Source organism: Corvus cornix, chromosome 18 (assembly GCF_000738735.6).
Source record: "Corvus cornix cornix isolate S_Up_H32 chromosome 18, ASM73873v5, whole genome shotgun sequence".
Lineage (NCBI taxonomy): Eukaryota > Metazoa > Chordata > Aves > Passeriformes > Corvidae > Corvus > Corvus cornix.
The window spans coordinates 5,344,008-5,369,028 of record NC_046347.1 but is presented as its reverse complement, the minus strand read 5'-3'; the positions used below and the strand labels follow the sequence as shown (position 1 = coordinate 5,369,028).

The following is a 25,021-nucleotide window of genomic DNA, read 5'->3' as shown; positions in this document are numbered from 1 at the left end:
TGTGTGTGGAGGGGAATGGAGATCCCCGCGCAGCCCCCTCCGCCCGCTCGGCCCCACCGGGAGCTGCCGGTGCCGGTTTTGGGTGCAAGGAGGGCCCGAACCGTCCCCGGAACGGGGCGCTTGGAGGGAGCGCGGGGGGCCTGGGGCGCAGAGCGGTTCCTGTGCGGCCCCGGTGGCCGAGTGGATAAAACTCGGGACCCCTAACACAGCATTAAGAGGTTCGAGTCCCACTTAGGGTGTGAAAGTCTTGAACTCCCCCTGCTCCGGCTACATCCAGATCCGGCGGCGCCCCGCACACAGAAGGGGCACTGGGTTGATATTCCCCCCCCAGGACTGACCAAACCAAACTTTGCCCCGGCTCCCCGGTAACTCACCCGGCGCTCCTGGCCGGAAGGGAAACCCCGCTCAAATCTGGCTCCGCCCTCTCCTTTTCCCACGAACCGGCCCAAGCTGCGGCTCAGCCCCGCCCGCCGCCGCTTTCGGCTCCCCCAATTCCCGGTCCCTGAGCGCTGCCCCGCCGGGGAGCGGGAATTGCCCCTCCTTGGCAAGGGAGCCGCGGGGCAAATCCCATCCTGAATGCGCTAAATGCGCCCCCAGCACCGGCACGTTCCCCGAGTCTTTGCCGATGTCACCCGCAGGGATCCCCCGCCCACCCCGGGCGCGAGGAGATTGAACGCCTCGAGCACCTCTCGTGGCTTTAAAACAACCACGAAGGGACTCGAACCCTCAATCTTCTGATCCGAAGTCAGACGCCTTATCCATTAGGCCACGTGGTCACCCACAGGAGTGCCCCCGGGCAGTGTCGCACACTGGGGGGTCCCCGGGTGCCCCCGATACCCCCTGGGCATCCCCCGCATTCACCCCAGACACCCCCTGCGCATCCCCTGGGCATCCCCCACATTCACCCCAGACACCCCCTGGGCATCCCCTGGGCATCCCCCGCATTCACCCCAGACACCCCCAGGGCATCCCCCACTCTCCATCCCTCCTGGAAGTGTGGGTGGCTTTCCAACCCAACCCTGGTGATGGAGGTGCCCCCTCCCCTGGGACCCCGTGTGCCACTCGGTCACTGTAGATGTGACAGTCACCGTGCCACCAGCAGAACGCCATAACACCACTGGAAAAACACCACGGCCTCATTAATCTCCTGTTCGTTCTCCTCCCGCTACAGCCACTCTCCCCAAAACCTGTGTTTCTCATCTAATCCCAAGGACAGTTTCCCAAAGCCCGTCCCAGGAAGGTATTTTAATCAGCGGTCCAGGGCCCAGGGCTTGGGCAGGTTCGTTGCTTTCCAGGCAGCAGAGCCATTTCCTCCCACACCTAAGAGAGAAAAACTACTTAAAAAGAAACTTCACTTTGTGTTTTACTGGTGTGGCATCACCCTGACCACAGCTGCCTTTTAAAATCCATTAACTCCGCAGGAAAAGACCCTCCGGGCAGCTTTTTAATGCAACAAATCTGAGAGGGCGTTATCCCAAAGGCACTTATGGGGAGGATTTTGGTCCCAGGGCACCACAGCCAAACTCTGTGACCCCGCTGACCAGCCCCTCATGGAGATGTGGTTTCTGGTGGAGTAAAGCTTCCTGCCCATCAGCTTGCCCTGCTCTGGGAAGAGGTCCCCCATGCAAGGTAGACATGAACCAGCATTAACGGGCTTCTTGTTGGGGTTCAGATGCAGCTGATGATACAGGGAGCACCCAGAGGGGGAAAAAATGCAGCTGAAATTCCCTGCTCAGCCCTGACCCTAGAAAAACCCAGCTCTGCCCAGACAAAGATAATTAAACAACTGCAGCTGCTCTGCTTCAGCACCTTCTGGGACACCTTGAAGGATGTCTGTAACCTGGCCATGCTTTCACTAACATCCCTCCAAAAATCAGCTTTTCATTAACACCTTTCCTCTCATCCACAGGTCCCAAAGCAAAGCTGGTTGTTACCCCCTTGATCACAGCCTCACCTGAGCCCTGGGACCACACACCTTGCCGGACAAAACATCCACCTTTGCACGTAAGCCTTGGGCAGTTTGTAGCTGCTCCTCGTTGTTTCTCTTTTCCATGAAAACTAAACAGGGACCACTGGCCGGGAGCAGACAGACACATCATCCCATCATCAGTGGCTCTTGGCACAGGGAGAGAGCCTGGAGCTGCCATGGGGACCTCGCTGTCCCAAAACACATCATGGACCACGCCAACCTCCTGCTTTGGTCTTCCCCTCATCAGGGTCTGTCTCCAGTGCCACGCTCAGACAGGTGCGCTGGTTTGTCCACACTTCTGGATTCTGCCGGCACATCAACCCCTGAGGAGATACAGCTGGAAAGCGGAGGTGAGAGCACTGCTAAACTCGGAGGAGGAGAAGGAGGAGGAGAAGGAGAAGGAGAAGGAGAAGGAGAAGGAGAAGGAGAAGGAGAAGGAGAAGGAGAAGGAGAAGGAGAAGGAGAAGGAGAAGGCCCGGAAGCACTGAAACGGGGAGAAAGAGCATGGAAACGGGGCTGAGCCGAGGCAAAAGAGGGACGCTCACCCCAGATGGGACTCGAACCCACAATCCCTGGCTTAGGAGGCCAGTGCCTTATCCATTAGGCCACTGGGGCTGCGCAGCACGCGCGCCCCGGCCCGCGGGAACGGCCCCGACCCCGTGGGGGCGTCCCGGGACCACCCGCGAGACGGGGCCGGGGCTGGGGCGGGGCCGCACCGGCAGCGCCGGGACCCAGTCCGGGCTCGCGTTTTCCCTGCACCCCCCCGGAGGGGCAGAGATGCGAGGGGAGAAACGGGAAAAGATGATTTTAAAGGCGGGTGGGGCGGGAAAAAAAGGCCGACCACGAAGGGACTCGAACCCTCAATCTTCTGATCCGAAGTCAGACGCCTTATCCATTAGGCCACGCGGTCGCTGCGTTGCAGCCCCCTTAGTGATGCTGGCAACCCCCGGCATCGCCCCCCGCCCCTCCCGGGTACCCCCGGAGCCGCCGGGCAGCGGCCGCGCCGGGAACACGGGGACAGGGGGGGACGCGGGGGTCCGCGGGGGACAGGGGGGTCTGTGGGGGACACAGAGGTCTCTGGGGAACACGGGGGTCCGCGGGGGACAGGGGGGTCTGTGGGGGACACAGAAGTCTCTGGGGAACACGGGGGTCCGCGGGGGACAGGGGGGTCTGTGGGGGACACAGAAGTCTCTGGGGAACACGGGGGTCCGCGGGGGACAGGGGGGATGGAAGGAGACACAGCTGGGGAAGGACCGTCTGCTGCCGTGGGGATTTTTGCTGCCTGAGGGGGAATCAAGTGTGGGACTTGCTGACTGCAATTGCTGCCCTGGAGCCATTCACAGAATCACAGAATCCTGGAATATCCTGGGTTGGGAGGGACCCACAGGGATCACTGAGGTGACAGCAGAAATAAAAGGCAGAGATGGAGAGGAAGGCAGCAGAGGAAAACACAGACAGATAAGAAACCCAGAAGTCTCTGAGCCTTTCATCTTAACTGTGAGGACTTGGAAAAGAACATCGGGAGCATGGGAGACCAGCAAGGAGGCAGAACCAGAAAATCCATGGGTGCATGGAAGGCTCAGTGGGAAATGAGGACACGGTGTGGTCTGCGGGGGAGCAGGACTGGGCTTAAAGGAGAGCAGCATCCCCCACAGCCCTGAGTCACACAGGCACTAATTCCTGATCCATTTCAGTGGGGTTGCAGCAAACTCTCAGCCCTGTAAATGAGACCAAATTTGCTACTGAGTAGCTCTGGCTGTTTGCCTTTTCTTTGTGGGAATGGGCCCTTTCTTTTCCTCTCCCTCAAATGGTTGGATTTTTTTTTTAATGACTTACTTTTCCTTGACCACACTAAAGGCTGCTCCCAAGAGCTGGCTGAGTGCATCAAACCATTAGCAAATTCTTCCTTCCAATAGATAACATGTCTGTTTACAAAAATCCATCCCTCATTAATAAATATCAAATCAACTTCTACATAACAAATGACGTGTCCTGGACCCGTTCATAAGACACACGGTACCATCCTCCTCCTTATTTGGAAGCAGGAGATGATGGAGGGAGTTTTTGTAGCCATCCTCACCTTTTCTCTTGGGACAGGTAAGTGCAAGGGGGATAGAAAACCTTCAAGGAATTCTGTTCTCATCTGTGTGAGAAGGAATGTTTGTGTGTTAATGATGCTTTTCACATCCACAGCTCCACACCCCTTCTCTTTTGGTGCATCTCTCACAGGGTGAGGTCTTACCTGATGTTCTTGTGTTTCAAGTGGAATTCTCTTTCTAGCAGGGGCTGCTCCAAAGTACCTCTGCACCTACTATGACATTGTTGACTACCTGAACATCTCCTCTCACGACAAGCTGCACACGTACATTCTGCCCAAGACAAACCTAAAGGAGCCTGTGGAAGTGAAGATGGATTTCTTCCTGGTGGCAATTCTCTCTGTGGTAAGCACTCAAAATGAGTCTTCACAACAGGAAACTGGGCTATTACTAGGCTAGGGTTTAATTTAAGTCTTCTGCCAGCAAGGCCACAGGGGTGAGAATCAGCCCCTTCCACTTCAGCTTTTTGCTGTTTGAAAGCACTTTTGGAAGATCTGGAGTATTTTCTCCCACTCCTTCCAGAAGTCGCATCCAGATGAGCAGCCTTTGTAGAAGGCTCCAAAAACCCTGCAGAGTGCCTGAACTGGGCAGTGCATTTCCAGGACACTACCATGGAAATGTTAACAATAATCTGTTAGTTTTTCCTCGGACCGTGTGCTCCCACTCTTCAGCTGTAGGAGCAAGAGCCACGAGCTCTCCTCCCCAGCCAAGTTCCTGCAATCTGTGCTCAGGGAAGTGCTTCTGGGTTCTGCACTGGATGCCCTGGATACATCTAAGAAAATCAGCTAAATATCTTTGTTTCTCCAGGTGGAAAAGCTCCAGACAGTCAGTTTTTACTTTGTCCTGAACCTGGTAGGTCCCTCAAGAGCATTTCTCTCCTCTTGCTCAACACAATGCCTGGTGCCCAGCCCAGAGCTCATCTCTCTCCGGCAACTTCTTCCCTCAGGAATGGCAAAACCCTTTTGCAACCTGGGACCCACGGGATTTCTGTAACATTTCCGAAATTGTCCTGCCCATGGATACGTATTGGTCTCCCCCCATCTTCATCTTAGAGCGGTAGGTTCCCCTTTCATTTTTATGCACTGGCTTAAGAGAAATCCAATGGATGCAAACTGTTGGTTTTACTGTAGGAAATGGGATAAACTCAGACAGCTAAAAGTTGTTCCCTTGAGCTCTCTGTAACTGAGAGCCTCCTCATTTAGATTATTGGTGACCACAGTTTATACAAAGCACTTAGTGGCTCCGTAATACTGTAACAGGTTCTGAAATATCCCATCTGCGCTGTAGCTAAAGCTGAGGAAGCAGCAGAAACCAGCACTGCTGTGGAATAAAGTGACCTTTAGTAGTGTATGGAAAGGTATTGAGAGTCTGACAGAGGGATGGGCACCTCCACCAGCTCTCCAGAGGGAGAAAGGAGTGGGAGGCAGAGCCAGGAGTGAGCCCCTGCCCTGGTGAGGGCAGGAAGCAGAGGGCAGAGAGGCAGGAGGTGCTCAGGAGATGCGGAGCTACAGCAAATCCTGGTCCCAAAGGACTCATGAGCCCTTCTCCCAGCCCTGGTTTCCTCTCCTCCTGCTGTGTCCCATGGCTGGGTGGTGGCTCAGAGCCAACAGGGTGCCCACAGCCTGGTTTTATGGGACAGGCAGCATCTCAGGCTCAGTTACTCTCCCCTTCTGTTCCCTCCAGAGTGAACGGGCAAAACCCGGAGCTGAATTACATGGTCCTCATGCACAACGGCAGCTTCAACTCCACCCGGCCCTTCCAGGTCACCCTGACGTGCAGTTTGATAATCCTCAAGTTCCCCTTCGACACCCAGATGTGCAACTTGACTATAGCTTCATTCCTCTACCCAGGTACAGCTGCAGGCTGGGCTTTACCACCTCTGGGCTGAATTTGGAGAAGGAGGAATAGATGAGATGGGCCCTGGTAACTCCTGGGCTCCTGAGCAGCACCACACGCTCACAGTGGGGTTGAGGTCATGTGAGACCAGGGAAAATGAGTTAAAATGCTGCCATTCTGTCCTGGCACATTTCCCAGCAACATCTCTGGAACAATCTGGATGTTCTGTGGCAAGTCCCTCCCAGGACCAGTTTCTACAAACCGAGAGACCCAAAACAAGAGGCTTCCTGCAAAACTGCTACTTGTTCACAAAGAATTTTGCAGGACTGATCTTTAAACACACCTGAAAGCCATGGAAATGGGAGGAAATTAATCATAGAATCCTAAGGCTGGGAAAGATTTCCAAGGGCATCAAATCCAGCCATTAACAGCACAGTTTCAAGGATTCAAACTGCAGTCAGAGTTCATCCCAACAGGTAGGGCTGAAATATAAGCAGAGGTGACACAAAATCTTCCGAGTCCCATCCACAAAGAACAACTGCCCTAATTCACCAAATGTTTCCCCTCTGATCCACATTCCCAGAGGTCCAGCTAAGCCTCTTTAATTTTTCCCTCATGGGCTGAGAAACCCGAGCAGTGCGTGAAACCTTCCCCTTCCCTGTCTGCACACCCTCAGCTGTGTGGGAAAGGGAGAGGAATAACTGACCACTAACAAATTCCTAAATTCTTCCTTCAATTTCCCTCCCCCCTCTGCCTCCTGCCCAAGCAGTAACAGACTTTGTCATGAAGACAAGACGGACACCAGCTGAGATGATGAAAGACAGCCAGAGTTTCTTCCTAACTGATGGAGAATGGAAGTTCACCAACCTGAGCATCATTGAATACACGGAAATGATGGATGACAGAGGATTTTCTCTGGTCACCTATGTGGTATGGTGGCACTTCCATATTATATTGCACTGATTTGGCACCAAAAAAACCCTGTATAAAACAAGAGGATCTTTTACATTAGGGGACCAACATTTGCTAACACACTGAGTCATCTCCTGCTCACCTAAATTTTGCCCATCTTCTTCAACAGATTTCCATGGAGAGACGACCGACTCTCTACGTTCTGAACCTGATCCTCCCAACATGTGCCCTGTACTTGCTGGACATGGCTGTGTTGTTTGGACCCAGCTCTCTCGAGGAGAAAATCAACTTCCAGATTGCCATCATCCTCGGCAGCTCCATGCTGGCTGTGATTCTCAACAACAGCCTCCCAACTTCTTCCAACAAACCACCCATCATAGGTACCTGTACCCACCTTTATCGAATAAACCCTGATTTTCACCCAGGTACCAGCCCTAAGGAAGGTCTTTGGTTGTTTACAGACACGTTCATGAACACTGAAGTCATGAACAGCTAAGTTTGATCAGCTTGCTGGAGTTGGACTTTTCCTGTTCCCCACCAGGCAATGGAATGTAAGAAAATGCCACTTATCCAGAGTTTTCTCTGTTTTCCTGTTGTTCTGCAGTGGTGTTCTTCCTGGGCACCTTCCTGCTCATGATCATGGCTGCGTTAGACACCTTCTTCCTGTTGTACCAGCAGCGCAAATCCCTGCGCTTGGACAAGGTCCTCAGAAGCTTCCAGCAAGGTAAAACAACCCATAACACCTTTAACAAAGCAGGTTTGGGGCATTTTCCTGCATGTTTGTTGGAGTCAGGGTGGGTTTCCTCAGGGCAAACAGTGCCCCAGGCAGTGTGAGCCGTGGTGGCACTGCCCTTTGCCCTCTGTAGACCCACACGAGCTGCCCAAGAGACCCCCAGGCAACCTGGCCAAGGGGAGCCCCCAACTGCTGCACCCTCCCAGGAAGGCCCAGGGACAAGGGCAGCCAACCAAGCACCTCTGGCAGCTGCAGGAGCTGGACCCGTTTCTGCCAGTTCTGGAGAAGGTGCTTCTTTACAGCCACCTCTTCCTGTCCCTGTTTTTTTTTACTGTGATTTCTGTAAAATGGAGCAGCTGAAGATCAGCTCTGCCCAGTGCCAGCTCAGTTGTTCTCCACTGTGTTGCTTCTGACCCTCTGCTGTAGTTTGCTCCTGCTCAACTCATAGAGCTGCACTTGTTTCAGTTGCCTGAATAAAATAAAATTAAAATAAAATCCAAAGCCACAGGACCTGAGATCTGTATGCATAGTGCTTTGTACTCTGGTTCAGTAGAACTACAGATGTTCTTGAAGTATTCTGGGGGCTACTAAGGTATTTGAATAAAACAGCTGTAAAATCTGGGGATGACACCTTCATTGTACGTATCTGTAATTCTGACCTCAAACATGCCCTAGGCAAAAGGGAGTTGATTCCCTTCCCTTAGAGAAGTCTCCACCTTGAGGGAAGGTTTTTAAGAATTAAACCTCAGATTATTATATAAAACAATGCAAGTCTGTACTACTGTTTCTGTGAGTTCCAGCATTCAGAAATCCAGGGCAGAGAAGAGAATAGGATCACTAGAATTAAATATTTTTAAAAATAACTAAAAAAAAACCCCATTTTTAAATATGTATCTCAACACACCAACACTGCTTCAACAACTTTTGCAATTGGCTTCTCCTAAACAATCACAACCAGCCCAGAAAACAGCCCCAGACTTCTGCCTGTAGAAGTCCTGAGACACTCCAGACACACACAAATCACTGCCACATACACTCCAGCATCTCAAAGGGCTTCACACGTTCAACTTCTGAGCAACTGTCTGCCTGCAAGGGCAGGAGAACTCCATCCCCTGCACCTTGTGCTTACAGAGAGGGACAGGGGGTTTATTTGCATTTCACAGGGCTCAGTTTGATCAGCAGGTCAGGCTGGGAGCTTGGTCCTTGCTACAAAAACAAGCTCATGGGTAGAAAACACCAAATCCAGGAAAAGTGGGATGTTTGCAAGTTACTGTATTGCTCCACACTACTCAGAACTCATGTCTAAGACGTAAGCCACAGAGAGAGAAAGCTCTTTATTTATAAGATCATGGAGTCTGACAGTCATTAAACTGCTTCCAGACCAGTTTACAGATCAGCAATTGGCTTGTGGGGCCAGTATGGATACTTCTCCTTGTCCAATTTGGTTTCAGGGAAAGCTTCACTCAAGTCTTCAAACGTCATCTGTTCAAAGGGAATCATGTTCTTGAGCTTCTGGAGCTGTGGAAGCAGGCACAGACACATCACAAGTCAGTGGTCAGCAGGAAGGAGCAAAGCACACCCAGGAGAACAGGGGGTGTGCCAGGGGGGTCCAGAGAACATTCCCTAAGCAAAGCCCAGCCTCACCTGCTGCTCGTACTGGGCGATGCGGGCTTTGGAAGCCTGGATGTACTCAGCAGTGCTCTTGGCCTGGGGAGAGCAGAGGATGTGGGCAGTGTGGTTATGATAAAGACGCTGACCCAGAGTGAACCTGCACACACACCCCCCTCCACGCTTTAAATTGGCATTAAAATCCGTCATTGTTACACTGGGTAAGCGATGGAATTTCCAGCAGATCCCAAACAGCCCAAACCTTCCCTGTGCAGGGATCCCCTTGCTCAGAAAGCCAGGGACACGTGTGAAGGGCACAGCTGTGCCCTGGCTCAGGCTGCGCTGCCCGTGCAGGGGCACAGCCAGAACATCCCCTGCCTCTCACTCCTTCCCAGCCCCACAGAAGGCAGGGACAACCCCAGCAGTAGGGAATGGTTCACTTACAGCTTCCTTCTCCTGGGCATCAATCTTGGCAGTTTCTGTATCCACTGGCTCAGGAACCTTTAGTGCACTGAACTGTAAATTGAAAGACAAATTTTTGTAAGGTTTGTTTGACTGAAACAATCCTTCACATCAAGGTCATCTTCTCTAGCAGCAGGGGAGCATTCCCTCCTTTCTTCATAGGATTTGCTCACAGACATGTAAGTTAATGAGCTGAAAGTGATCAGTGCAGCTGTCCTCTGTCCCTCCCAAGCAGTACTTGCTCACCCAGGAGCTTCCAGCCATCTCCTCTGTCCCGCCCACCACCCCCAGGACACACAGCACCACCCGTTCCTCCAGCACTGTAAGGAAGCAGGAAGGTCCCACACCACAGACTTACCCTATCACAGAGTTATTGCCCCCAACACAAAGCTCCCAGACCCATCTGAGCTCAGCAGGTACCCCCAGTCTTGGGAGGCAAATTTTCATAGTGACACAACCAACCTCCTCTGCCAAGCCTGGTGTTTTCCTCTCAATTTCCCAGTTAAACTCCAAAGAGCAATACCCAGCTGGCAAGGAGACTGACCTTCTTCTGGAACTCATCCACCATTCCAGCTTTGGCAACATTAGCTTTGTAGAAAGCCCAGTCAATGGCCGGGGGCTTCTCTGGCAGCGCGGCCAACCTGAAGGGATGGAGCACAGCAGACATGAGCAGCAACCTGAGCATCAGCACAGCCTACTGTGTTTAGTTTAAGTGTTTTCAGGTTTGAAACAAATCCCTCTGGCCTTGGAACAGGCTCCTCTGGACAGACAGGCAGAGCTCAGCCTGCAGCTCAGCCCTGCTTCACTCAGCCCCTCTGGGTGCACCCCTAAGGAAGGGTGAGGCTGTTTTACAACACTGAGCCAGAGGCAATCAATCAGCAACATTCCTGCAACAGCCAGCACTTGTATCAGGCAGAGGATGCTAAACGATTTGAGAACTGTACAGGAATTTGTAGAGCATTTAACAGAGTGATAAAGTTTGTGCCAAAGCAAAGTGCGTTCACAGAACCGCAGCTACGGGGTTTACTCTGGGGAAGATTAACTAAAGGTGACTTGCCAAAAAAAGCCACCAGCTGCCTCAAGGTGACCTGCTTTAATACCTGTGAGGACACTCCTGCGGGACCACAGACAGCGACAGACACCAGCACTCACAGCTGGGTGGCTGGGCGAGGGCTGAGCGAGCCCTGCCGGAGCGGGGCGGGCACTCGGGCGGGCACTCACCGGGTGGTCAGCGCATCGCTGCGGGTCTTCAGCGCGTTGAACATGGCTCGCTGGTTCGGGGGCACCCGCTCGGCGAAGGCCGCCCAGTCCACGGCCTTAAGGGCAGCTCTGCGTCCCGCCATGGCACCGCCTGGCCCGGAGACAGCGGTGGGTCACAGCGCCGGCGGGACCGGGCAGCGGGGCCGGAGAGGCGGCTCCGGCCGGGAACGCGGCACCGAGGGGGCGGGATGGGGCGGGACACGGGGACACGGAACGGGACGGGGACACGGAACGGGACGGGGACACGGAACGGGACGGGGACACGGAACGGGACGGGGACACGGAGAGAATGCGGACACTGCGGGATCGGGACACAGGGGCCGCTCCTGAGCCCCGCCGCGACCTCGCGCTGGCCCCCGTCCTCTCCCACCAGCCTCCCAACGCCGAGGACCTCCCCAGCCTGTTCTGTCCCGCAGTCGCAGGATTCCAGATCCCCGTTCCCGGCTCCCCGGCCGCTCTCCGTCCCCGGGACCCCTTTCCGGACCCGCTCCCGCTCCCGGCCCCCCGCTCACCTTCACTGACCGACACCGCCGTCCCCGCCGCCGGAAGCTCCGCCCCCTCTGCCCTCGTCACCCAATCAGAACGCGTCCCCACCGGAAGTCATCCTCCCGGAAGCGGCGCGGGCCGGAAGCGGCGCGGGCGGCGATGGCGGCGGGCGGGCACTGAGGCTCCGCCATGGCCGAGGGGCCGCCGAGGGGCCGCACGCCCAGCCCGAGCCCCGGGGGGGCACCGGGGCCGCCCAGCCCCCGCGCAGCCGGAGCGGCGGCGGGGTCCGCCGGGGCGCTGTCCCCGCCCGCCGCCGCCTCCAAGTGGGTGCGGCTGAACGTGGGCGGCACGTACTTCGTGAGCACCCGGCAGACGCTGTGCCGGGAGCCCAAGTCCTTCCTGTGCCGTCTCTGCTGCCAGGACGGGCCCGAGCTCGGCTCCGACAAGGTGAGGCCGCGGCGGGGCCGGGCCCCCACGCACACCGGGACAGCCCCTCCCTGAGCCGCCACGGCAGCCGGTGTCACCAGCACCCGTCCCACGGGCGGGCTGGCACCCCCGGCTGCCGGTGGCCCCGAGCCTCCTCTGCGGCCCCGGGGTGTGGACGGGCCGATCTCCCACGGTGCAGGGGCGCGTTACTCTGACACATCATCGCCTTGTCCCCCGTGTCCCGCGGCCGGGGAGGTGGCGGCATCCCCAGGAACGGGAGTTGGGGTCTGCCCTCGTGCCTGTGACACCCAGATGCCGCAGGCTCTGATCCCTCCACCTCCCACGATGACAAGACTCCGCTCAAGGAGCAACCCACCCTGCCGTAGCAGTGAGAGCAGGGAAGGAAACTCCTACAAACAGGATTGTTACAATTTCTCACCCTGAGCGTGTTTGTTGTTGTTTTGGTTTTTTAATATATTTCACTTCGCTCTCAACAAAGATCACGGTGCACATTCCTTGCATGGCTGGACAGTTTTGAAGTCACTGCAGTTTATTATAAGGATTTTGCAGACAATTATTCTTGCAACAGCAGATTTTCCAAAGGATGGGCTGCACAAGGTGTTGTCAATGTGTTGTGAGGGGGTCAGCCACAATTAGCCAGGTCTGTTGCTGCTCCATTCAGGGTTTAATCACAAGGTAAATCCTGGTTGTGATCGAAATATCAGTCAGCAGTGTCAGTGAGGAGATATTCACAGTGGGTTTGCACAGTTTCTTACTGCTTTAGAGTCGATTGGCAGGAGAAACAATGCTTTGAAGTCATTAGGAGAGGGATGTGAGAGTTCTGCAGAGGGTTTGTCAGTGCTTCAAAGCTGCTCAAGAGGTGCTTTTGGCTGCAAATTGTTGGTTATTTAATGCCAATAGTTGTTGTATTGCTGGACACATGGCTGGAGCATTGCAATGTGTGTTTGCAGTAGTGGAAAGGGGAAAAAAAATGAGCTATTTTGGCTCAGGTCAGGTGCCCTTAGTTAGAACTGGAGATCCCATTTTCCTCCAGAGCCTCCTAGTTAAACTAGTCTGGAGATCACGCTTAACCAGAACACAGCTGCCAGGTTTTCATTCTTATTGCAGTGAAAAAACCCTCCTAAGCCCAGATTTTTTTTCCAGGTCTATAAACTGTGTGTACAAGTACTTCATATAAGGCATCTGCCAGCGTTACTGGGCTGCAACGTTCGTGGATCAGATACTGAAAAACAAAAATGGTTTAAATGTGGCATTTGTATACCTCCCACAGGCAAATGAATCCAGGTTATCAAAGAGAAACTTTTCAATTTATTATGTTAGGTTGAAATTATTTTTCCGTTATACCACTGAACCATGCCTGTTTTGTTCTCAGGATGAGACAGGGGCCTATCTCATTGACAGAGACCCCACGTACTTCGGTCCGATACTGAACTACCTCCGGCACGGGAAGCTCATCATAAACAAGGAGCTAGCAGAGGAAGGTAAGAGAAAAACACCAGGAAATGCTGTAAGTGCTGTTTGATAGCACATCCAGGAGCCCTTATCAGAGACTGGTGTGAGGGTGTGAGCAAGTTTCCCAGGAGTGCTGTTAGTACTGTTAATTGCTCATTAACGGGGATTAAGTCATCAGGTTCTGTGTCTTCCCGAAAGCAGAGGCTGCAGCTCACAGCACACCTTGTCGCTGTTCTGCTGAGCCCAAGGTCTGTTACAGCCCATCTGCCCCTCACAGACCATGGTTCTCCCCAAACAGGCAGCTCTGAGGGCTTTCCCTTGATGGGGCTGGGTGAAGAAATAGACACTGTACCTGGAGATTTCTGATTATCCCAGGGAACGGGGAACAATCTTTCTTAAAGATCTTCTTAAGTCACAAAAGGAGGTGACAGCTAGTCAGGCATTTTCTCCTAGCCTGGGAGCAGGAGGTGGGTGGCACATTTGGAATTCTGACATTTGGGCTAGATTTGGAGTCAGGAGCAGGTGTTGCATCCTTGTGGCAGAATCATCTTCGTTCTACCCTGTGCAAAGTAACAGAATTTGTACTTTGGGTTCCTCTCTCAGGGGTGCTGGAAGAAGCTGAGTTTTACAACATCGCGTCCCTCGTGCGGCTGGTGAAGGAGCGGATACGGGACAACGAGAACAGAACCTCTCAAGTAACGCACCTCTGGGTTATGGAGTCAGTTCTGTGCCACAGAAAGGACAGGCATGGCTGCAGACCCTTGCAGTAGCATTTCTTTAGTTCAGCAGTAACAGGGGAATAAATGCTGTGAGGTGGATGCAGGGTGTGGCTAGGAACGAGTCTCCAGTGTGGCTCTATAAAGCACAGACCACTGAGTCATCACAGCACTGCAGGGAAAGGCAAGGGGCACTTACAGGAGAGGGGCCAGGAGCAGAAATGGGTGGTTATAAAGCAAAACATACTGCTTTGGTAAAGAATAGCTCAAACTCTTCCTTCTCTAAACCATTGTCTTCCCTTTGTCTCTCTGTGGCATTTTTCCCATTGATGCTCAGCTTGTATCAGCACACCCAGTAGATGCAATTTCAGAAACATTTTCAAAAAGCAGCAAATGGCTTTGAAAGCTAAAGAAGTTTTGCTGTCACTATACCTTAGACACCTGGAAAGCTTTTAAGAGAAGAGTGCCAGGCGTATGGTTCTGTTTTGGAATCAGGTGGATGAAAAAGCCCTTAGAAAGCCTGTGGGGCTCTGACTTCCTAAGACAAGAGCAGGAGAGGCTTATTAATTTTCTAGAGTGATACTAGACAGGAATTACTAAACTACAACAATTTTTCTCTGTGCTCCAGGGACCTGTGAAACACGTGTACAGAGTGCTGCAGTGCCAAGAGGAAGAGCTCACACAGATGGTGTCCACCATGTCCGACGGATGGAAATTTGAACAGGTACCATTACCAAAGAATGGCAGAATTCCTTTAAAAGCTGAATATGAAATAAGCAGAGTTTCCTGTTGAGTTGCACTTCACACTGCTCTGCTCTTCTGAGTAAGCAGCCTGACCTGAGCAGCAATCCACTTGTGTCCAGTTACTGATGGGGGAGAGCAGAAGTCACTCCAGCTGCCAGAGAGATTTCATTTTCTCTCAGGACATCTTGTCTCCTTGTCAAATCCCAGAGCAATTCTTCCCTTCTCCTGCATTTCCTCACATACACCAGGCCACAGTATAACAGTTCTATCCACCAGCAGTATCCAGGAAAATTACCAGAGTCATGAAGAAACAGCACGACTTTCTTGGAACCTCAAAGCCATAGCTGCTGCATTTGCTAAAGAGGCACTGAGTGATATGAGAACTTTGTGCAGATGTCTTTGCAGTGCAGCTGGTTCCAAGGGCTGGGTGTCACTGCAGTTGCATATGGCATTAGTTCCAGGTTTGGTTTCTGGGATCAAACACAGTTCCCTTATTTCTGAGGAGGGAGAACTGGAGCCAGCTGGCCTGTGTGTTATGTTATATTAAGAAAGTACAGAATGGGCTCTGTGGTTTACAGCAGTGTCTTCCCAGTTGGTCCAGCTTCAGTACAAATGGATGCTGTGGGAAATGTGCTGACACAAAGTGAGGCAGAGGATTAGGAACAGCAATTCCCATCATTTGTTCCTATGGATGTGTTCTGTAACACCTGAAAACTATCTCAGAGTGGAGAGGCGGCCAAAAACTTGCCCCTGTGAGGAAATAGTGAAATCTTGTGACCGAGAACCACTCACTGCTCCATGGAAGTGCAGTTCTCCAACTCCCATGTTTTGCTGTCCAACAGGTCACAGAATCTGCCTTTCACACATCCATATCTACATCCCCAAAACCTTGAGGCTACAGGCAGTGCCTTTCATGGGAACCTGCACCCTTAGATCTTTCCTAATCTTTGTTTTCAAATCTATCATACATAAATATGGAGCTGGCTCTTCTAAAATCCATCAGGACATGGAAGTTAAGGTGCATGCTGCACATTAAGGTTTCCTGGATACACACAGTTGATAAGAGTCACAATGCTTTCTTCAGATGACTTGGATTTATTTTCTGGAAAGCAGAACTGAGTTGTAAATGACAAATTAGCTCTGCACTCCAGGATGTCCTTTTAATGTAATAATGATAAATGAGACAGATGGGATTTCTTGGATTGACTCCAGACCCCCTCAACACAACAGTAATAGAATATAATCCCGTTTACACAGATACCAGATTTCATCTTGGCAGCATCCACATAAAGGACAGTGTCTGTTTGCCACATGTCCCCAGTTAATCCAACATCTGCCTGGGGTAAAGAATTCCCATTTCCACATCAGTCACAGGGCAGGTTGGGAGCTGAGTTCAGCAAGGACCAGGCAATTTGCAGTGCCTGCCCACGTCTGAGTGAACTGGATATTATATATTGCACAATCTGTTTTCCCTTTTTCCACCCTCAGAAACTGGGCAATGTTCTGCTGTGTTCAGCATTAGTTTCAGGCTGGAATTCCTTCCTGGGGCTCCAGCAGCCACTAGAGGGCTGTGGAGCTCGGCTGTGTCTGTGCCTTACACACACACGCACACCGGAGGCTGCAGGGGACACTTCGGGTCCAGGACAGATCTCCTGGGACAGTCCTATCTCACAGCAACTGTAGGAATCAAATCAAGACTTATTGATAGTTACCTTGGTTGTCTCCTGTTGCACAGTTGATCAGCATTGGATCTTCCTATAACTATGGAAACGAAGACCAGGCAGAATTCCTCTGTGTTGTGTCCAGGGAGCTCAACAATTCTACCAATGGCATTGTCAAGGAGCCAAGCGAGAAGGCCAAGGTAAGGCACTTGCTCAGATGTATCAATTTGGATTCCCCTAGGAAAGAAAAACCTTCCCTGCACCAAGCTGCTGCAGCAGTTTTGTGGATCAGCTTTCCCATTGCCTTCTCTATCATCCCTTCTTGGAGGATTTCTTGTTTTACTGTAGGACAAGAGCTAAGGCTCTTTGTGCACTTCAAATTGAGACCAAAATACTAAAGGAAAGAGTAACTTGAAGAAGGAGAACAGAGTAGCAAGGACCTTTGAGGTTAGTCAGGTTTTGTGGTTGAAGGATGTTGCAGGGAGAGACAAGATTTTTGTTCTCTTTCAACCATCCGCATCCCTGGAAGTGTTCAAGGCCAGGTTCGATGGGGCTCTGAGCAACTTGGTCTAGTGGAAGGTGTCCCTGCCCATGGCAGAGGGGTTGAACAAGATAAGCTTTAAGGTGCCTTCTGAACCAAACCATTTATGAATCCACCTTTTTTTTTTCCCCAGAATAGAAACAAAAGGCAACATCCTTACCTCCTGGCAAGCAGCTGAGCAGTATTTCTAGAGAAGGGGCTCACTCACCCTTAACCAGCCTGTCAGTTGTTGTGGTGGCATAAAAGCCTGCAAGCTGATCTCACATTAGTCTGTGTTTCCTTTCTCTGCAAAAAACAAGGACCCTGAACAGGAACTTTTGCATTTAAACTTGTCAGAGGTTTTCATAGAAGGTCTCTTCTGTTTCAGATTCTTCAGGAACGAGGATCCCGGATGTAATTCAAGTGTCCACTCCATTAAACTCCCAGATGTCACAGGGCAGTCCAGCTGGGAAGAGCATCTCTCCGCAGAGCAACCCAGCCCTTGTACAGTAACCAAGCTAATGCAAAGCAAAGCCGAGCCTGTCCTGCCAATGGCAAATAATTCTGGTCATAACCAAAGGCTTTTCTCTTACCCTGGAAACCGAGGAAGGAAAAGACTCTTCCATTTGGATAGTCCTTTCCACAAGTATTTGTTTTATTTTCTTGGCCAGCGCTGTATTGAATTTTTCCAACAATGGCTGGGCCGGATTCCCAGTTGGAACCTTTGTGAAGGTTACTCAGGTCCTCAGGCCCTTGTAATCAATCCCACCTTCCACAGGCTGCTGTGGGTGGGAAGGTCTGTATTTGAGCTGTGCCATTTCTTGCACCCAGGTCTGCCACCAAAAAAGCGCAGCAACCTTGCAATGCTCCCCCCTTCCCCCCCAGTCCAAAGAACAGGGCTTTAAAAGGAGGAACAAAACAACCACTCCTAAAAAACCCACACAAACCTTTTCCATCCTTGCTTTGTATTTGTTCCTTGTTCAATTCCTAAGAGCTGAGTTTAGATCTGAGGGGAGGGGAGTTGTGTATCCATCTGACACAGGTCTCACTGTTAACACTATTACACATGGGCTCCTGGTATTTTCCAAAGCCCATTACTTTGCATGCATAAACAAAGAGGCCTGTGTTCACCCAAAATAGCGATAGAGTGATAGTCCTGTCCTTCACACTTCTCCACAGAGGAAGAGTGGTGACATCTTCCTGTCCAGTACCCTGCCATGGCCATGTCGTAGCCTGGTGCAAAGTCACAAGGTTTAGGGACTTGCTGCTGCCAAGTTCAGCTTTGCCTTGTTTGTCTCCAGCAGTGTGGGCTCTGTCTCCTTCCCTCACCAGGGAGGGCTCCAGGCAGAATTTCTTTTGTACTGTACCAAGCAGGTAGGTTTGCCTGACCCCACGAGATCCTTTGCGGAGGAGATCCCCTATTTACACACAGTGATTTACCTGCAACCCCCTCATGTCCCCACCTTTAAGAGATCACCTCAAATTACAGAGGGACATCACGGAGCTGGGGTGGGGGGGGGGGTTTGGTGAAAAGTTGCCAAACTGTTGTAATGTTTCTTGTCCAAAGTGATGTGTCAACTTTTGTGACTTTCCTTTTTTTTTTTTTTTTTTTTTTTTTTTTTGGAATGCCTTGGATGGATGTGCAAAATGTTCGTTTGTGCCTCTCTTGAATTCTAATCTTAGCCAAACTGCAGTCACTGGCTCCCCTCTGTTACTCTGTGCCACCCCTAACCAAGGGCATGTCCCTCCTAGTCTGGTAAATGGAATTTCATAGGAATTTGCTGCATGTTTTTCCCCTTTCATCCTGGCTTTGTTCTTTGTAGCCCAAGTGTCCTGGCACTTGGGTCATTTTCAGTCAAGTCCCAAACTGACATTACAGCAAAGCTTCAGAGATGCTGGAATTCAGACACTGAAAAGCTCAGAGCAGATGTTTCTCAATAAGCTACCAGAAAATTCCTCACCTGGACTGAGGAGTTGGGCTCCTTTCTGGAGGGCTTCAGCTACCCATGTTCTGCTTAAAGTTTTGACATAGAATTGGGCAGGTTTCCCATCTTAACCACTTGTTGCTGAGAGGGTCCTACCAACAGTCTAACAACCAGTTCAGTGACCAAGACGTGCAGCAAAGACACTGAGTGGCACCACTGTGCTCTGCCTCTCTCCAGTCCTTTTCACGTCCTCTTGCCTGTCCTCCCCATCCTGCTTTGCCAGTGTACCTCCTCCGGTGGAGCCTTTGCCTCATTCTTAAGACAGACTGGTTAATGTCTGGGCTAGATTAGTCCTGGTAACAACAGACTGTGCCAAATGTCTTTGAATTCACGTTGTGTCAGTGACAGGCTGTTGAATCACAGCTGGCTTTCCAACACACTGAAAAACCCAGCTCTGCTTCCCTCTGGCTGCCCTGTTTATACCATGGTGAGCTGGTGTTGGTGTGATCAGACCACACACCTTGGCTGGGCCTGAACAACACTGTGATGTGTACAGATCTCCCTCCTCTGTCCGTATCCTGTAGCCTCAGTCACTGTCTGTGCTTACAGCTAAGAAATCAAGAAGCACATGTATGCAAGTTAGCAACGTAAAAAGCCCTTTCACATTCTCATTTGTCTTATTCACCTTCCTCAGAGGAGGGAGTTTCTGGGAACTGGTCAAGAAATACCAAACTAAAGGCAACAGGAACTGGTCAGGCTGTGTTTGTCACATTGATGCCAGCTGAGCACCTTGTTCAACCATGGAGCTCAAAGCAACGCTGGCTGCAGAGGGAGACTTTCTGTCCAGTACAGCTCAAGTAGATAAGAATAACAAACACCTCCCTAGCTTTTCTGTGTCACCAAAAACGCCACACATGGTGAAGCCCACTGGAGGGTTGCCTGATGCACTGATGCCATTGCTCTCCCCTTGGAGCCACAGAGCACCTAAAAGTGACCATTAGCAGGTGAATGGCAGAGCTGTTTAACTGATGAGCACAAGAAAGATCAGAGTTGCGTCTTGGTTTTCCCTTCTGTGTTGCTTTTGGCAGTGAGGAGGTGCCAGAGGACCACAGGCTCTTTGGGTTCCATTGCAGGGTCCTTTGAAGTTCCACAGAAGTGTGTGGTAGAAAACTAATCATTGGTACTGGATGCTCAAGCTTTTGGGTGATATTTAGGACCAGGCATGAAGTCCATCCAGAGCAAGTACATTCCCAGTGAAGGATTCCTCCTTCCCTGACTGTGCTAGGTCACCTTTAGCCTGAGACAGGGCTGGTCTCAACATTATGCACCAGTTGCATCCCTTCTGTGCTCAAACAGGGCTTTTCCTTCCATTGCCTTTCACTCAGTCACAACTATATCAAAATTAGTGCTGAATTAGGATGAAATGTGTCCCATCCTCTCTAAAAAAGTGTAGCGTGTTGCAATGAGTAGAGTAGGAGAGCAGGGGTAGATCTACTGGCTGTCCAAGAGTGCTTGTGCCTCTTGGGAAGGTTCACTTTAAAGCATTAATCCTGGGAATGGAGCATATGACACTTAGGTTTTTTTTAAAAACTTTCCCAGTGGCCTAAATTGTTCCATTATGGCAAAACTGGAAATAACCTCTTGAAGTGTCTTTGTTTCTGCACATTTTTAAAAACTGATTTTTCTCAGGGGTGACTGAGTGGGCTGAGGCGAAGGGGGCCTGGTTGGCTGCAGGGTGGGGGCTGGAGCAGCCGGGCCATGGGCTCCTACCTGGAGGTTTTGTACAGTTTGTCACATGTCAGTGCCCTTTGCTACTGTTTCTCTTTGTTTATTAAATGTGTTTGAATAACAGTTGAGATGCTGTGATTAATTTTTTTTCCCAATAAAGATTCTGAAATGGGTTTGAAAAGTTGGAAGGGTGGTGTGCAGCCTGCTGCTTTCCCTGCACCACACAGATACTGCATTATGGGGGAAGAAATGTGCAGATTGGGCGCTTGCTTCTGGCTTCATTTCATTTATAACAATCATTTGCTAAAAGGAGAATCTAATGAGATTCTGGAGTCCTAGGCTGCTTTCCAGGATAAAGGTACAACTGAAGCTTGTTTCTGTTTTCTTCTATAAAATAATCTCAAATTCCACATTTATCTTAACCATTTCCACTGACAACTACAAGCAAGTAGAACATTAATACAACCACTAAATGTAAGTAGCTAAAAAAGGAAGAGGGGTTTTTTTGTCAGCTGTCACTTGCTAAACCCCTGCTTGACACTGGACCACACAGAAGAAGGGTCTTGACTGTTGCAGCTTTGGTGCTGCCAGAAGTTGGCGATTCAGGCCAAACACAGTGAAAAAGAGGAGCAAGGACACAAGTGAAGAATGGGAAATCCCGGATTGATTTAATCCTGCTTTTGATTCCAAGTGGCTGTTGCCTCCTCTGGGTGCTCTGAAAGCTGCCTGTCTCCATCCTCACTGCCACCCAACCCTCAAAGCCACAGAGCAGGGATGGGTTGACACATCCCCAAACCAGGGTTTAACACCAGCACAGTGGAAGAGGATGAGACTCTGTACACAGGGAGCTCACCAGAAACCATGGCTGAGCCAAGTCACCACATAGCATGAGTTGATTTAAGACAGTATTTTCAAACCTCTTGACCCATCTCTCTATCCTAGACCTGACTTGAGGTCTGCACTGCCAGTGAATTTGCCCTAAGCAAAGCCACACTTCAAGTGCCAGCAGAGTCTTGGGCAGAGGTGGAAACTGCAGGGCTGGCACTGCTGACACCACACATGTATTTGTTCACAGGGAGGGCTTGTCAGCAGAAATTCAGGTTACAGCCAGCAATTTCCATAATGCCATAACCTCCCTGCTACCCCACCTTAGGGCTGTCCTATAAGGCCACATCAGCTGGAAAAGCCTTTGTGCAGGACCTTTAACCAGCTCCAGGTCTGTCAGGCAGGCGGTTCCTCTAACACAATGCCACATCACCATGCAGGAGACACAAGCATCACTCAGTGGTTCCTACAGAAACCACAAGCTGGAGCTGCCAGGTCTTTGCACCATCCCTCACTTTCCCATCCAAGGCTGTGCAATCCATTAACTCCTTTAAAAATTTATTTATTTACTTGCTGCAGGAAACAGGTGATGCCTCAGCATTACCAAGCGACGAGAGGTTGTGTGGGATTGGCAGTGTGTGTTAACTTAGCCAAAATAAAAATGAACCCTGTACACCAGCTCTTAATGTGCTGGTCCTGCTGCTGCCAGGAGCTAGCCCAGAGCTCAGCTCTCGCTGTTACCAAACCCAGGCTGCTCTAGAGCTGCTGCAGCAGCAGAGAATGAAAGGGGGATGGTTTGCAGCAGAACTGGCCTCAGCAGAGGGTTACGGCCCTGACTCTTGTCTGAGTTGGTCAGAGCACCCCAGGCTACCTCCAAATGCTGTTGCCCCAAGAAGATGTGAGATACCCAGTGAAGGGACATCCCCAGGGACAAGCGGCTCCTGTGAGCGAGGGGCTCTGTCCATGGGGCTGTGCCACCACCAAGGCAGGAGGTGAATGGCATCACAAAAACACCCAAGGGATTTAGTACCTGCCCATAGCAGGACTTGATCCCTCCTACCCCCAGAGACAAGTAGGGGGAAAAAATTCTCCAGGTGGCTTTGCCAAGTGCTTGGGGGGAAGATGACTAACAAAACATCACAGATTTTCTGATAGCCAGGGTAAAGTCAGTAGGTAGTGCATGCACCAAGCTATGAGAGAGGGACTTGAAAACCCCATCATCAGACTTTTCTACATTGGAAAGCACATGAAAGGAGCAATTCCACATCCTCCTCTGGAAAGAGAGGCTCAGGCTCCCTCTTGTCCCCCAGGCTGTGTCCAGGGCCCACCTGACTCCCTGGGGCTGGTGCTCACCTCCCCACAACATTCCCATTAGTCACCCCAGCTGGCAGCTCACCTTGCCCAACAGTTTTGCCTGGAACACAATTAATTTGTTTTTCCGGCCTGCCTGCTTGTGTCTGTGGACAAAGAGGAAACAGTAATTGACATTAAAGATAGGAAAGGGTTTCAGCAGTGTCAGGCACCTATCAGCATCCAACTGCTTGGCCTGGGGCTCCAGCAAAATGCAGTGGAAACTGCGGCTGCATTTCCCCTCTGCACATGTGGGAGGGTGAAACCCAGAGGTGCAGAGGTCCTGCTACAGCCATACATGCATCTTGCACAACCCCTCCACACGCTGTTCTGCTCTGCCTCAGGCTCTCGCACACTGGCAAAGGTCAATTTGTCACTTACCCGCCCACCCTCACCCGGAACAAAGTAATCAAGCCAGATCTGTCTGCAGACAGGAAGCCTGCAGATATTTTCAACCCAGCTTAGTAACTTGTTTGGGAAACAAGGACCTTGGCCATGTCCTTCCACCTAGATCTGGTTTTGAGGCAGTTATTGAAGGTTTAACCCAACTTTCACATGGGTAAATAACCACCACATACCCTCTTGCTTCCCAGGCTGGAGAAACACATTGGTTACTCCATACCACGGTAAACAAAGAGCTGCAATGCCCCAGTAATTACCTTCAGATTGTGGTGTAACAGATGAGAAAAGGCTTATCTCAAAAGATAATTGACCTTCTGGCAATATTTCCTATTAGAGCTCTCCTAGGTGTTTCCCAGACTTTAGCAGATGGGAATGTGACCCAAGTCCATCAGCAGTCTGAAGTGCAGAGAGTACTCAAGTGTGAGACACATGAAACTGTCCCTCAGTGAGCTGAGAGCTCCACTGGTCTCTGTGTCACCAAGAAAATCCTTGAGCTCAGGACAGTCTGGGCAGCAGGTCCTTTACCACAGCCAGGAAAACATGCACCAGTGATCCTGATGAATTCAAATGACAGTGCCTAAAAATGAGGAAAACCATTTGGGCAACCAAGCAAGGAGACAGGCCTTTAACCTGAGCACTGAGTTCAAGATGTCTTAGAAAAGCAGGAAGATTAGACAGGGATAGAAAACGCCTAATAAATGGTCATCCTCAATCTAATGTCCCTAAAATTTTAATACAAAGAAACATGTAAAAAGTAAGAAGGGGATGGTCATATTTGCCAAACCAAAGGGGATTTGCCCATGAAACACAGGGTCAAAGCCACATTTTACTGTTTCCATACCCCCCCGACAATATGACCCTAAGGTGTACAGGGATCTGCACTTCCCACTGGGATAACAAGCTCCTGCCTTTCCTCTTCCAGAAACCACAAAATTGAGCATTATGATCACTCTGGATATGGGCAGGAAGAGCCTAAGTGTCAGCACTAAGTTGCTGGATCTTCTCTCCTACCCTGTTGTGACCTCTAAGCATCACCTATACCTTTCTCAGAGCAGGACATCTTCCTTGGACAGGAGATCTGAGCAGGGCCTGGCTGGGGTGGCAGAGCATCTGCTGAGAGATAAAAAGCCAAGCTGAATAGCTGAAGCCCAAAAACCAGCTGGCTTCCTAAAAACCATGCTCCAAAATTTCTGACTGAGCACCTTCAACCCCGCACAACCTCCTCCATCGACCCAGCAGTCAGCCACAAGGAAACACTTCTCTTGATCCTACTCCCACTGAGTCCCTTATTCCTCATTAATAAAAGCCAATTATAATTATAATTAAGAGCTTGTTAGAGGGAACCTTCAGCCACAGCTCAGGCTCAAAATGTCAATCTGTGAAAGAGATGCCCTGCAGCAGGGTTAGACTGTACCCACAGCTGCATCGTATCCCACTGCCCCTTTCCTCTGCCACATCTCACCTACTGCAGGAATTTTCCTAATTCCTAATGACAAGGTAACTTCATTTCTTGAAAAGCCTCATTTTCCCAGGAACACACCCCTCTCCTCATCTTCACAAACGCAGGCAATTGCTGGAAGAAAAGCACCAGCAGCTTCCAGATATCCTCAGCAACCTCAGCCAGGCTCCTAGCAAGGACCTCCATGTGTTCAGATACTCCATGCCACCATCAGTCCCGCCCTCTGCCCACTCCCAGGGCAGGCCAGGGCAGTGTGGCAGGTTAGAGTGCCACACAGCACGAGCCAGACCCGCTTCCAAAGACACCTCCAGCGTGAGTTTACGAAACATCCTCTTCAGACTCATCTCCAGATCCCCATTGCCTCAGGGAATGCTGTCCTTCTTGGCACCACACTTCTACACAAAGCACAGGCTCTGGTAGCAGTCAGGAG

General features: G+C 51.0%; 2 protein-coding genes and 3 non-coding genes across 5 annotated transcripts; 1 reads left to right on the top strand and 4 right to left on the bottom strand.

Annotated features, from left to right (window-relative positions):
* Nucleotides 1–703: 703 nt before the first annotated feature.
* TRNAR-UCG lies at nt 704–776 on the bottom strand. Its single transcript has one exon. It is a non-coding gene; the product is annotated as a tRNA-Arg (tRNA).
* A 1,735-nt stretch (nt 777–2,511) lies between these two features.
* Nucleotides 2,512–2,584, bottom strand: TRNAR-CCU. The gene has a single exon. It is a non-coding gene; the product is annotated as a tRNA-Arg (tRNA).
* A 222-nt stretch (nt 2,585–2,806) lies between these two features.
* TRNAR-UCG lies at nt 2,807–2,879 on the bottom strand. Its single transcript has one exon. It is a non-coding gene; the product is annotated as a tRNA-Arg (tRNA).
* Nucleotides 2,880–8,849: 5,970 nt separating this feature from the next.
* ATP5PD (ATP synthase peripheral stalk subunit d) lies at nt 8,850–11,470 on the bottom strand. Its single transcript, XM_039562289.1, has 6 exons — nt 11,389–11,470; nt 10,838–10,967; nt 10,161–10,257; nt 9,599–9,670; nt 9,191–9,253; nt 8,850–9,064 (listed from the first exon to the last, which is right to left on the bottom strand). The coding sequence occupies exons 2-6, from the start codon at nt 10,957–10,959 to the stop codon at nt 8,933–8,935; spliced, it is 486 nt and encodes a 161-aa protein (XP_039418223.1). The 5' UTR covers nt 10,960–10,967; nt 11,389–11,470; the 3' UTR covers nt 8,850–8,932.
* A 37-nt stretch (nt 11,471–11,507) lies between these two features.
* On the top strand, nt 11,508–20,683 carry KCTD2 (potassium channel tetramerization domain containing 2). Its single transcript, XM_039562288.1, has 6 exons — nt 11,508–11,809; nt 13,182–13,290; nt 13,865–13,956; nt 14,606–14,701; nt 16,457–16,582; nt 17,291–20,683. Exons 1-6 carry the CDS (start codon nt 11,552–11,554, stop codon nt 17,318–17,320), a joined length of 711 nt encoding a protein of 236 aa, XP_039418222.1. The 5' UTR covers nt 11,508–11,551; the 3' UTR covers nt 17,321–20,683.
* Nucleotides 20,684–25,021: the final 4,338 nt, after the last annotated feature.

What these genes read in the sequence shown, in the direction of transcription:
- ATP5PD (XM_039562289.1), bottom strand. Translation starts at nt 10,959, where the DNA reads ATGGCGGGACGCAGAGCTGCCCTTAAGGCCGTGGACTGGGCGGCCTTC. An exon ending in ATGCCCAGGAGAAGGAAGCT is followed by an intron (nt 9,254 to 9,598) that starts GTAAGTGAACCA and finishes TGCTCTCCCCAG; the next exon opens with GCCAAGAGCACTGCTGAGTA. An exon ending in TCGCCCAGTACGAGCAGCAG is followed by an intron (nt 9,065 to 9,190) that starts GTGAGGCTGGGC and finishes CTGCTTCCACAG; the next exon opens with CTCCAGAAGCTCAAGAACAT.
- KCTD2 (XM_039562288.1), top strand. Translation starts at nt 11,552, where the DNA reads ATGGCCGAGGGGCCGCCGAGGGGCCGCACGCCCAGCCCGAGCCCCGGG. An exon ending in CAAGGAGCTAGCAGAGGAAG is followed by an intron (nt 13,291 to 13,864) that starts GTAAGAGAAAAA and finishes TTCCTCTCTCAG; the next exon opens with GGGTGCTGGAAGAAGCTGAG. An exon ending in ACGAGAACAGAACCTCTCAA is followed by an intron (nt 13,957 to 14,605) that starts GTAACGCACCTC and finishes TCTGTGCTCCAG; the next exon opens with GGACCTGTGAAACACGTGTA.